The sequence below is a fragment of the Paramormyrops kingsleyae genome, chromosome 1 (assembly GCF_048594095.1).
Source record: "Paramormyrops kingsleyae isolate MSU_618 chromosome 1, PKINGS_0.4, whole genome shotgun sequence".
NCBI classification, from domain to species: Eukaryota; Metazoa; Chordata; class Actinopteri; order Osteoglossiformes; family Mormyridae; genus Paramormyrops; species Paramormyrops kingsleyae.
Window position 1 is genome coordinate 60,953,527 of NC_132797.1, and position 13,473 is coordinate 60,966,999.

General features: G+C 41.1%; 1 protein-coding gene and 1 long non-coding RNA gene across 7 annotated transcripts in view; one reads left to right on the forward strand and one right to left on the reverse strand.

Moving 5' to 3' along the window:
- Positions 1–13,473, forward strand: part of LOC111842941 (anion exchange protein 3-like) — a 42,755-nt gene that overhangs the window by 420 nt on the left and 28,862 nt on the right. For 5 of the 6 annotated variants that reach the window (XM_023810096.2, XM_023810100.2, XM_023810099.2 and 2 more), the window contains exon 2: positions 4,287–4,437. In XM_023810096.2, the coding sequence (XP_023665864.2) occupies positions 4,384–4,437 (54 nt within the window). In that variant the 5' untranslated portion in view covers positions 4,287–4,383. Of the gene's footprint in view, positions 1–72; positions 584–4,286; positions 4,438–13,473 lie in introns of those variants that run through there. The other variant, XM_023810098.2, reaches the window with a different exon arrangement.
- Positions 9,913–11,129, reverse strand: LOC111842944 (uncharacterized). The gene is made up of 3 exons (XR_002838028.2): positions 11,042–11,129; positions 10,095–10,183; positions 9,913–10,013 (listed from the first exon to the last, which is right to left on the reverse strand). It is a non-coding gene; the product is annotated as an uncharacterized lncRNA (long non-coding RNA).

A 13,473-nucleotide genomic window follows, 5' to 3' on the forward strand; every position in this document is an offset into this window, starting at 1 on the left:
GCACCGATTGCGGCTTTGCGCCGCCCAGTGTCATTTCTTCTAATTCCAGGGCAATCGCGGAGCGTCGGAACTGGAGAATACGCGTCTCATCTTTGAGAAATTATTGACCTGCGGCGGCACGACTAGCATGACACGGACTTTTCCTCTATTAATATGCATGGTACAAAGAAACGTAAATGCTGAATGACAGGCCAGCGCAATGCTTTTGGGAGGGTGGTCTTCTGGAGGAGCCCAAACTGGGTTATATGATGGGAGATGCTCAACGTCGACGGGTCCGTGTGCGGATATTTAATACAGCCTATGAAGTATTGAATAACTACCGTCTCTCTTTCTCAATTCATCATCGCCCAAGGACACAATCAGGCTATTTACAGCATCTAGAGTATATATTCACAAAATGCTTTTTTTGAGTGTCTACGCAAACATTCTTCAACGTTTCATTGTAAGAAACATACTATTCTGTATTGTTTTAAATAGACTGACATCAACGTACCTGTCAAGGCACCGTCCTGTGCAGAAAATGCATAGCTTTTTAACATCCTTCAGCAGAAAAAATAAAACTATTATTTAAAAATAACAACAGGTAACTCGATAGGGGCCGCCTAAACACCATATTGATAAATGTTAAATCATATAGTTCGGTTACAAACGTACTAGTTTACACGTTAGATGCGAATGATGTATTATTGATTTATTTATTATTATGTTTTATTGTACACAAACCATGCTACTTTAAAGGCTCTATCGACAGTGTTAATTTAACACCCGGTATCCATACAAGTTTAAAACTTGAGTAACCTTAGCATTATGCCAGAGCGAGAAATTAATTGACGTTAATCAAGGTCCAGTTCAAAATAAGGTCTTCTCGTTTCTCCGTTGGTGACAAGTTCGAGTTAATCTTACTGCAAATTGAAATATAAGTGTTCTGCGTGCACGACCTCCAACGCCTTGCGGAGGAGGCCCCACAACATAAGCTGAAACATATGCATTTAAAACCGGTGTCTCATCGTGGTTTTTCCGTCCTGTTCAGGGGGCGTAGACTGTCAAATGACACCCCCAAAATTCACCCAGGTTTGGCCTCAGAGACGGACGCCGGCAAGCCAATGGCCTGTACTACGAAGCGAGATTACTGGTTTATCGGGGTAACTTGTCGGATTTAAGGTAGTCTGGGCAAAATGTAAGTGAATGAATATGAAGTCCATTTAAAGTTAAATCCGACAAGTTACCCCGATAAGCCAGTAACCCCGCTTTGTAGTACAGGCCACTGGTGTTGAAACCTCCACTGTGTTTGCAGAGAAAAATTAAATGCACATTCATGTTTATTTCCCCCCTAGTGCTGGTTGGGTTTTCCTGTCTAAATGTGATAGAGGCTGAAAGCTTGAAATATGAAAGCTGTCTTAGAGACCTGTATATCTATTGGGTGTTGTTGTTTTTTTTTTGTTTTTTTTTTTGCTATTTTTGTCTCCAGTAAGGCACATTACTTGTACATGAAGACCAGCTCCACATGTGGTAGCCTCTGTTTTTTCACTAAAGAAGGTCATTTTCTGTTAGTGTGGACAAAATGGCCAAATTTGGCCTTTTACCTGTGCAGGGTTCATACCCATGTTTGTCAGCTTCTGATTGCATGCAGACCACAAGGCCAAAGACCAGACTGGACTATCCAGTGGCAGACTGGTATCTGTGAGGCATCCCTGATGTCACATTCTTATGGGCTAAATTGCTCATGTTCTCACACTGCCTGTAATTATTGGCCCCTGTCTTTCTGAAGATGATTCATGTGCATTTTCCATGCCGGCATACGTCTAAATACTGATTTTTGCTTCTGTGTCTATCCTACACTGTAACCATGCACGTAGCCTATGCCGTACACTACGCCATAGAAACCAGTTTATACTGCTGCATTGGCATTCAATGGTATGTGAGACATGTCTGTGCTGATACGAGACTTGGGGAAAAAAAGCCACATTTCACATATTTTTTAAATGCCAGCAGACATTTGATGACTTAGTTTGTCGACTTTGCTCATTTATTGCAGATCATTTTATATGAAAAACACCTATTAACATTCCTGAGAGACTGGCAATCACCCTCCATGTCCAAGCTTCATGTACAAGCCAACAGGCTGCTGCAGTTAGTCTCAAGTACCGTACCCTCCTTAATTTTGGACGCCTGTAAAGGTCTGTGGAAAGCAAACCAGAGTTCCTTCCCTATATTTACCAAGTGGATCAATCAGAATCATAGGGGTCAAAGTTACGTTTTTGGGGAGGGGCTCATCAGTCTACACTGTAGCTATGCTATAGACTTGACACAGAAGTGTCGATCAGCCTTTATGCACGTCTGACCAGAATTGCTGGGGTTCCTGGTGGCACAATGCAGGGGTGGCTTTTCTATGTGACTTGTCACTGCCTATAAATAGTTTGGACTGATAGATTGGTGTAAGCAGTTCTCAGCACATCATGGAGGGGTCAAGGCCATATAAAGACATGTTTCCGCATCACAAAAACGGAATTGTACTACTTGTTTGAGTGTAACATTCCCTAGTGATGACATTGACAATTCAGAAGGAGGCCATTCAGGACATACATATCCCTGCTGTTCTGCTCTCCTGATGTAAACTGGCAGTCTTTTGTGTTTTTTGTGCTCCTTTGAGATGGATCACGTGGCTGTGTTCATCACCTGTGATCTGACCTCGTCACACTTCATTATTGCACGTAGTGAAGATGTGAATGGAGCTGGCCCATCTCAATACAGGTCTATGTGAGTCACAGTGAAATGTCTGACATTTGCCATGCTGAATGGTTCTGGTCCAAGTCAGAACAATGCGAAGATTCTGATAAAATACATTTGCAATGCATATGGACTTAAAATTATGCATTCATGGGTTGATTTGCAAATGAATATTGTATTGCATTTTGCATGAGTTTTTCTCAAAAAGAAGCTGTTGAGAACATCATGTCAGTCTGTCTGGAGTGCAGTATTTATAGTTGCTGCTGCAGTTGAACAAAGATAACATATTCAAAGAAGGCCCTTACATTTGACCTTTAAAGCACCTTAAATACATTCTTTTCTTGTTAAACAGGCAGCCTGTTTCAGAGTCCCTATTATGTTATACTGTGTATTTGGGAAAGTACCATCTATTGTCCCAGCGTAGTCCTGTTCTCCCCACCTTCATTTGTATTTATTTATCTAGCAGACACACATTTGTGATAGTGGGGTCTGCTAGTCCCTGGAGCAATTGGGTCTGACCCTGTGATTAGAACCAGCAACCTTCTGCTCACAAGTAGAGCATCCTAGCCTGCTGAACTACACACCACCCCTCCACTAGCTGCTTGGCTGCATGGTCCATGAGGGTCCTGGTAATGGTCTGCTCTTGATGTGATAAACCCATCAGTCTTTATGTGTTATGCATAAGACTGGGATGTTGGGACTATGGAATTTTACATGAAATTGTTTTTCAAAGTCCTGGACAACAGCTGGTTCCACATGTGTCTCTGGACACTCAACTGGTCTGTTTTAAGAGCCAGTATACCGTTACACCCCTAGTAATTACCTGATCATTTATGTACCAATGTGTTCAAACTAAATCATCACTAATCAAAAGTATAATGGTGGGTTGTTCCTTTGATTGGCCAAAAGGGTACTCGATCTGATCTCTGAATAGTGCCCGCCCCTTTGACAGTGCCCGCCCTTCTGAACAGTGACCACTCCTGGCCCTACAGGTACGAATTACTTTTGCACCACATTTCGTTGAGATATTTGGTGCGAAAGTGAGAGCACGTGAGAAAACAGTACTTGAGACTCGTAGCGGCAGATTCCCGCTAGAAAAATGACCAAGAAAAATATATAGTTGTGAGAAAATGTTCTACGTGTATGCAGCTCTCATTGTACGAATTCACAAACTAATATGCCAATGTGTCATTTTTGTCTATAAGTTCACATTTTTGGGTTACGGGTGTGTGAATGTGTTTTGCACCATATTTACTGTGGCAAGTGTAGCAAAACTGCGAGCGTATGAGTTTCTTAATTTGTGATGCGTGGAATAGGATTTGTGCACTTGTAATGAAGAATTTGAGAAAGTGTAACCATTGTGTTGTGTTCGTGGAAATCCCGTGACTTCAAATTTACTGATACACATGTGTGACTCTTTTCTACAGCTACAGATTGCACTGTTACAGATGCTCAGGTGTTTTACACCAATAATACCTCCATACTGAAGTACTAAGCCCACCAGGACATGCAGAAGCTTATGCCCCTTCCCTGATCTCTAACCCCTCCATTCCCCACAGGTTATGCCACCCAACAGGTTGACTGGAGTCCCAACCGTGAAAGAAAACGGCTGATCCTGTTCCAATCCCACCTGCCCTGCTCCCACCTTGTGTCCCCATGGCGGCAGGGGGCCATGCCAACGAGACAGATGTGTTAATCAACCTGCAACAGGTAACACGCATCTTTCCAGACAGCAGATTTCTGCCTATTGACTTTCCACTAAGGTCAGAATTAGTTGCTACATTATTGCAAGGCCACCATGGTGACTAGTGGTTCAGTGTCAGAGGGCTTCCTAAGCGACGGGCCAGTGGCATGTGCTGAGGTTGCAGGGAAGTGACACAAACTGAGAGTGTTGTCAATATGACATGTCACTGCCAGCGACTGTGAGCAGGTCCCGAGACAGAATGGCACAGTTTTTCAGGCCAGATAGGCCCTTCATGACTGGTATCAGACCAGTGGCGAGCAACTGGGAGAGTCGGCTGGGCCTCAGAGCAGTCAGTGAGGCCAGCATGGTCTACAGTGGTGGCTCAGGGTGGGCCAGGTTCTGGAGGGAAGACCGGCATGTTTGGCATCATGGTGTTAGAATGTCAAGCTCTGATGAAGGAGGCTCAGCACCGGCCTGGCAGGAAGACAAGGCCTGACTCATCCATAGCTTCAGAATAAACAGTGGACACAGGCCTGAGAAGAATTTTCGATGTTCTGGACCCAACACAGCTCCTGCACTGGCCTGTCTCAGAAACTGCCAATGAGGTTTGGATGGGCGGTCCCCATGGGGAAGCCAGCACATGATTAGCCATCCTGGGAGGTGCTTATTAATTTGCTCAAATCGAAGCAGTGGACATCAGAGGGAAAGGGACTTTAATGTGTGGGTAAATCTGTTCAGGTAGTCACCTTATATGTCAGACTAGCTCTGAGCCGAACTTGGTGTGTTTGTGACCACAAGGTTGTTAAATTCCCAGGTGCTGTTATGTTTTTGATTCAGGATCTAGTACAGTATCCATGAAAAGGGCTAAAAGGGCTGTGCTGAGGGACTTTTATCATCTGGCATATGAGGCACTTAATTCTGCAAGGGGAGGAATGATAGGCAAATTAAATACAGCTAGATAGTGGGTGAGTAGATTTGCCTGCTGATGCAGCCACTTTGTGTGTGTGTGTGTGTGTGTGTGTGTGTGTGTCTACATGTTCCATGAACAGACCCACCGGATGTGCACAGAGAGCCTGGACACCTCACTCTGGAGTCTAACAGGAAACGACAGAAAATGGAAAAGAAGTTTCCTATTTAGGTCGCCTCAGATAAATATAGTCCTGTGTCTGAACCTGGAGGTTGGAGAGTATATACCACAGGGGTCTCCAACTACGGTCCTGGAGAGCTACCGTCCAGTAGGTTTTCTATCCTAATTGGCTTCTGATGAGCCACACCTGGTCTCAGGTAAATACCAGGAGCAGGTGTGTCTCATCAGAAGCCAAGTGGGACAGAAAACCTACTGGATAGTAGCTCTCCAGGACCGGAGTTGGAGACCCCTGATATAACAGCTAACCGAGCAGTGTATATAACAGAGTATATAACTGTGAGTGTATCTCACCAAGCAGTAGAGCTGGGCGATATGGCCTAAAAATAAAATCTCAGATTTTTTCACAATAAATCCGATTTTCGATTTTAATCGATCTTCCCCTCCCCTACTCAAAATCAAACTACAGATGACAAAGAAATGGTTCAAAAAAGTTTTAACTTTATTTTGTTTTTTTTACTTTAGGGTTAAAGTGCAATTTGACAAGCCAAAAAAGATGCTTGTAAGTGAGATGGCAGACCACGCCATTGTAAACACTTTTAGAAACTTGTAAAAACTTTTAGCATGCTAATGAATCCCGGCTTTTCCACAGTATGTACGGGCACCATGTCTTTTGCAATATACATCGCGACAGCATTTGTTATCGCCTTCCACTGTGCCCCATTCTTATCATATGGCACATAGTTCAAAAACGTGTCAGGGACGGTTGCTTGCTTAACTTTGGATGTTGTGCTGGTGCTGCGGCTATTTTCATTTCACTGGGAGCTGCACTTCTCCCACTCCGCTGCGTGCCTCTGCTTTAGGTGCTGGAATAAATTTGTTGTGCTGCTTCCTTTGGTTGCACCACTTTTTAAACAGACTTTGCAACTAGGACTTGTTTGGTCTGTGTCCGATGGCGCAAAACCAAACCAATTCCATATTACAGTTATAGCAACACCTTTCTTGGGCCCAAGCTCCAGCTTTTCCCCTGTTGTCAAGAGCATCTGGTTGCAGACCTCCACCAGGAGGATCTCCACTAGAGGGATGGAAACACGTGACCTCCACAAGTGAGTCTGGACATGACATTATGCAAACTTACGCCATGGAAGCAGTACCAGATATCACATTATCTCCACGCACAGCCTGGGTTTGTTAGTGGGAGAGTGTTTAGCTTTGTCGAAAGAAAAAAGTGGGTAGAACAAGCAACAATGGTAGCATTCGACCGGTGATTTTTTTTCTCTCCAAATTTAGCTTTAAATTGGTTATTTAAACTTAGACTGAAAAAGAAAAAAATATTTATATTTATTTAGTTCTGAATCTGTTTAGCTTTAGTGAACTAGGCAGCTCTGTTACAAATGTTACATGTGCTGTGAAATGAAGTAATTATTACTGTACATGACAATTATTCTTATTAATTTTACTATTTTGGATGCACATATCTATATGGGATGTTAATTCACAGCCGGTTCTGGACAAAAGCAACATCTGGACTGCCAGAAAGCTCTTGACAAACTAAAACAGAATGATCGATCTGGATGACCTTGATCCCTTTCTTTTTGTTTCAATACAAAGAAGATATGGAACACTTTCTTAAAAACTGTGTTGACAATCAGCACCTCCGGGTCAATGCTATATTTTTATTGCCTTAGGGATGAGCCGAGGTGCTCATCATTATAGTCTTTATTTAAAGTTAATTTTTAATATCTTTGTTTTAATAATCATATCATTGTAATAAAAATAGTTCAAAGTAGACTGAGTCAGTTTTGTTTGTTGGTTTCCTAATTTATTCTTATATTTTATTCCACTCACATCTAGACGCTCCTCCTACAATTTTTGAGGAAATGTGTCTCTAGTTATTTATGCAATTGTTCATATTATATATTTATATGTTTATATAATAATAAAGCTGTTACTTTTCCAACCCTATGCAAATGGATACATTAATATTTAGGCTAAAACCGCTAAAAACTTTTATGCAAGCAACTGTAGAGCTATTGGTAAAGCCTCCACAAGGTTTCTTGTGTGGTTGAATGAGCTATTGGGACATTTTATGTCATGTCTCATGTCATGCTTTAAAGGTCTGTCAATTGCACTTTGTTTCCTTTGAAGTTAAGAAGTTCGATATTTTTCTATCAAAAGTCCCTTAAGTCCCATAGAGTGATTTTTTTTATCGTGTGCGCACAAGTTATTTGGAAGGAACAGGTTAGCTGCGTATAGCTGTCATGTTGTAAGAGGTTTATTTCAGCACGCCGTAATACGTTTGCTAGACCTGGCATTATGGTACAATAAGATACAACAGCCTTGTAATTAATATTACTGGAAGGAGTAAATACAACGTTGCCGCGCACTACTTTGACATTAAGGCTGAGGTATACAGTCCGTGTGAATGGTCGCGACAGAGGTGAAGCGCCATGAACAATACTTTTTTCTTTCATTATCGGTAGTCAATAATAAAACAGGTACAATAAATGCAATAAATAGGTGTCAGTAATGACAAGAAATGTTAGGGGAACTTGGTTAGGCGAACAGATCAACAAGCCGAGTAAAATGGCAAACATAGTATGTCTTGACGCAACCGAACCAATCATCAGTGTCAACAATATTAAAGATGCACAAAATATAGCCTGCGTGCAATAAATTGTGACCATGTTATATAAATTATGTAGTACTTTTGATTAATTATTTGAATATGATTCGCAAATAGACGGAATATAGGGTTATGCATACTAATATTGACACTGATGTTTTGTTCGGTTGCGTTAAGACAGATTATGTTTGCTACTTTAATCGGTTTGCTGATTTGACGCCGAGACATAGTTTTGATAGACATACTTTTCATATTACTTTCGTCCTCAAACACAGAGTAAATTATCTTGCGCGCACAGAATAAATTGTGAGCACAAAAAAAATTACTTGTGCGCACACGATTTAAAAAAAAATCACCCTATGGGACTTCGGGGGTTCCGTATTAAAGTGAGAATTTCACACGTACCGAAATAATAAAATTAACATATGCTATTAACGTCCCTTCTTGTAGAATTAAAATTCATTATTAACGACCGTTTCCAATGTTAATATAATTTAAATCGATCACCAAAATAATAAGTTTATACTTTAAAAGAGTCGATTTCTGTTCGGTCGAGTTAAAGTCCGGGCTGTGTGTGACGATTACGTGAAATCTGGATTCTGGTACCATCTCCACGGCATGTTTGCATAACGTCATGTCCGGATTCGCTTGTGGATATCACGTGTGTCCGTCCCTCTAGTGGAGATCCTTGTGGCTGCCCGATCTGCGGTCCTGGCCCGATCTGCAGACGCATGCGCACACTGGTTTTCCTTGTACGTCACTATTTGATCTGTCTACTGATTACTGACTGCCTGGCCGATAGGCGAGCGCATGCGCAGTGCACTGACGTCCGCGAACGCTGCGCAATGCACCAAATTCCGTAAACGCCTGCCCGATTATGTTTTTACATTACAAATCAACGTTACATATTTGACAGATCATCATACAGTAATTAGTAATCATTGCTTTACTCACAACTAAGACAAGCGCAGACAATAATGCATTTGTAGAAAAATGGAATGCAGTAGAATGTCTTATTCTAAGCGAGTGTATGGTACAATTTCTGTAGAGAATGTTCAAATGGCCGCATACATATTGAATATAACTAATAACAGTTAGTTGTTGGAATATACATAAGTAAATAAATCAGATAAATATTCACCTAAACTAAGTTCAAATGCAATATTCCCAATAAACAGACTGAAAAGTGGATGTTGATCCTTTTGTGGACTGTCTTCAATATTTAAATACTGTCCATAGTGTTTTGTATGCTGTGTATATTTAACTAACAATACATTTCCCATATATTTTGTCTTACACCAAGTGTCCATGCTTAAAAGATTCACTCTGTCAGGACTGCTTCTTAGAATCTTGGTTCCTCTCACGTTTTCTTTGCTGTATTTAAGCTGCGGGGAACTGTGGCCCTTCCTAAATGTGCTTATTATGTTTTGAGAAGTTATCAAGATCTTCATAGTGTAAGCAAAACAAAATTATCACAGTGTCAACCTGAAATGGTGCATTATATACAGCTCAGATGTATATAAGGAATGAAACAATGAGAAGAAATTCTAGAAATGCAAATATAAGCAAATACAAGAACATAATAAAATATTAGGTCAGTGTGCAGATAGCATTAGCAGTGGTAAGTTCAAGATCAATTTATCTTCAGGTTGTGTGCAACTCATTTATTGTGGGAAGTGAAGAATAAGTGAAGAGCAAAAACACTATGAGGGTAGTCATTTCTTGCTTTATATTTAAATAATTTATTGCAAATAATGTAAAGTAAAAATTCTCTTATGAGAAAAAAAAAGATTTAGAAAAAAGTGAAAAGCAATAACAAAAATGTACAGTTCTACAGCAGACCGTCCTTTTTCATTTGACAGGTTATTCTTGGGTCAAAGTCTTCAATCTCACTAGAACAGACAAAAAAAGTACACAGTTAACAATGTTACATGCACCATTTAACCTTGCAGGTCTTTTCCTGCAACTCTTACCTTCTGCTATGCTGAAGACCAGCAAGGAACAAGTTCTCTGCTTCCTGTGTGGACACACCTGTCAGCTGAGCTAGAGCACAGATGATGGGCTACACAAAACAAACGAAAATACATTATGAAACACTGTTGTACTAAAATCATGTAAGGTTGTCATTGTATTTCAATAAAAGAACTAATAGGCCATTAAAAGCAAAAATAGTACAAGATACATTTATATGGGAACCTTTCGGATCTGTAGGGCAAATCATGAATGAGAAAGACATGAGACAATATATTAAAATAAGGCATTTGTTATGTGTGTCTGTGTTTCCACTGGGGTTGTTTCTGCCTATAGCTATCATCTGTCATAAATATCATCATTGACATAAAAAAGAATTTTGGTGAAACTGCATTAAATTAATTTGTCGATTCTGTCGATTTGTTCATCTGTCGATTTAGAAGCTTTAAATTAACTTTTTTGACATGGATACCATAGGGATAGAATATCCTACATCTGTATTTATAGTAAATTGATACAGTATGCATCCTTTATCCATGTTAAGCTCAGATACTTTAATAGAAAAAAAACTTTAACGCATATAACATATATACATGCATAGTAAAACAGAATGTGGACTTGCTTTAAATAATTATTCACTTAATTATTGACTGATTTGGTTGTACTGAGATGCAGAGACTTATGCAGGGCTAAAATAAATAATAATAATAATAAATCAACATAAAGAATTGCAAGGCAATTCATTAGTCAACACAGCTGACTCTAAAGTCATCAAGATGGCAAAAGACATTTTCAACAATATTAAAAATTTGACACGGCTGCACGAACACCAGTACTTCTATACAGGAACTTCTATGCAAGAAAACTATACAGATTCAATAATAACACATATACCGGTACCTAACTCGATTTCGCACCGTGTGAAACAAGCAGATATAAATGAACATACCTTTGATCGTATAACTTGGGGATACACGGCGCGGTTAGCTCATATCCCTAGGTGAGACATCACCGACCACTTCTCTACCTACACATGTGTAGCTGGTGTCGCGCATGCGTACACAGATCGGACAGCCACAGCCAGGTCAAATAGTGACGTACACGGAAAACCAGTGTGCGCATGCGTCCGCAGATCGGGCCAGGACCGCAGATCGGGCAGCCACAATTCTCCTGGTGGAGATCTGCAGCTAGAGTGCCAGACCCTTCTCCCTGTCGTTGCCATGTTGTTTGTGAATCTGCTACAGTGTTTGGGTGCGCGCGCTAAATTACCCGTGAAGAACGGTGCGTCGCATTAGTTCCGCTTTTGGCGCTCGCGTGTAAAATAAGTAATGAAATCGATTTTCATAAAAACACATCGTCCTGAACTGTAAATTTGAATTCATCGATAAAATCGATGTATCGCCCACCTCTACCAAGCAGTATATATGTCATTGTGTATAACAGTTTGTATATCTTACACAGCAATGTATATATCACAGTATATAACAGCTTGTATATCTGCCAGAGAAGTGTATATATCAGAGTATATAACAGCGTGTATATCTAACAGAGCAGTGTGTATATTGACTGTATGTCTGAAAGAACAATGTGTATAGTAGAGAATATAACAGCGTGCATACAGTATCTGACAGAGCAGTGTACTGTATATATCAGAGTATATTACAATGAGTATATCTGACAGAACAGTATATATATCAGAGCATATAACAGTGTGTATATCTAACAGACCAGTGTATATATCAGAGTACATAACAATGTGTATATCTGACAGAGCAGTGTACTGTATATATTAAAGTATATAAAAGCGTGTATATCTAACAGACCAGTGTATATATCAGAGTATATAACAGTGAGTGTATCTCACTAAGCAGTGTATAAGCATGGTTATATACATAAAATGCTCATTTACAAAGTATGAGGGCCATTAAGCCTTTTACTGAGACTGAGGCCAGGGGGTGACCTCTCTGTTTGTGTGTTTTTAAACAAGGGCCAGACCTGCCCTGTGGCCTGTACTATGAAGCGGGGTTACTGGCTTATCGGGGTAACTTGTCTGATTTAAGGTACCACAGTTGAAATGGACTTCATATTCGTTCACTTACATTTTGCCCAGACTACCTTAAATCCGACAAGTTACCCCTATACGGCAGTAACCCCGCTTCGTAGTGCAGGGCCCCGGTCTTGCTCCCCGGGGGGTATCATTGGTGTATTTCTGACACAAATGTGTATACCAGGCAGCTCTGTGAATGAACAGAGATTGATCCAAAGTGAAACCCAATCCCACACATCAGACAGAAACACTGGGGTTCTGACTTGATCATGGTCTCCCTTTATGCTGTTGTACAACTCAGACTATGAAGGTTACATACTGAAAGGTGGGAATTTACTACCACGCACAAAACACTGACTTATGAAGAATATTACTACCCTTGGTTACCTAATAAATCCATGTCCAGTCTTTCCTCTACCAATATACAGTGGTACCTCAGTTCTCGAACTCATTAGAACGTTGGGTTACGGATGTAACCTTGGTTCTGTGAAGGAAAGAAAGGCTGCCAGACGGCTAGCCCAGAGGGCTGGAATATAATCCGCGCATGCGCGAGTTCTGAGGTAGACCTATAACAAAACATTACTTACATGTGAGTGTGCACGTCACTGGATATAACTGTGAGCGTGGCACACGATCGTCCTCATAAAATCCTGAACGCGAAGACCAGAGCGACGACAAAGTCTGGCAGCCTTTCTTTCCTTCACAGAACCAAGGTTACATCCGTAACCCAACGTTCTGTTTCACTCAAGAAAGGCTGCCAGACGGCTAGCCCAGAGGGCTGGAATATATGTATACCCCAACGTCGCGGAGGACAATCATTTCAGCAGATGTACAAACGACACAATACACAAAGTTCCTTTAAGACCTTCATTGAAATACAAACATTATGCCAACAAGACTGAATTGGCTAACTGTATGAAGTCAGATGAAACTTCGTAGGATTAAACTCAGGAACTCAAGACAGCATTCCCGAAGGACAAAGGAGATACCACATTCAGGTTGTAAAACCGTGCAAAGGTCAAAGGCGAGGACCAACAGGCTGCCTGGCAAATATCCTGCAAGGGGACCCCTTTAAGGAGAGCCCAAGAAGTAGCAACGCCCCGGGTAGAGTGTGCAACCGTAGCCACTGGAGATGGGAGACCAGAAAGCTGGTAAGCCTGCTCTATAGTGTCAACTACCCAGTGTGACAGCCTCTGTTTAGAAAGGGCCTTACCCCTCTGCCCAGCACCATGGCAGACAAAGAGCTGATCTGTCAAACGAAAACTTTTTGTTCGATCAACATAACAGAGGAGAGCCCGCACAGGACACAGAGTATGAAGTGTCCGATCCTCCTC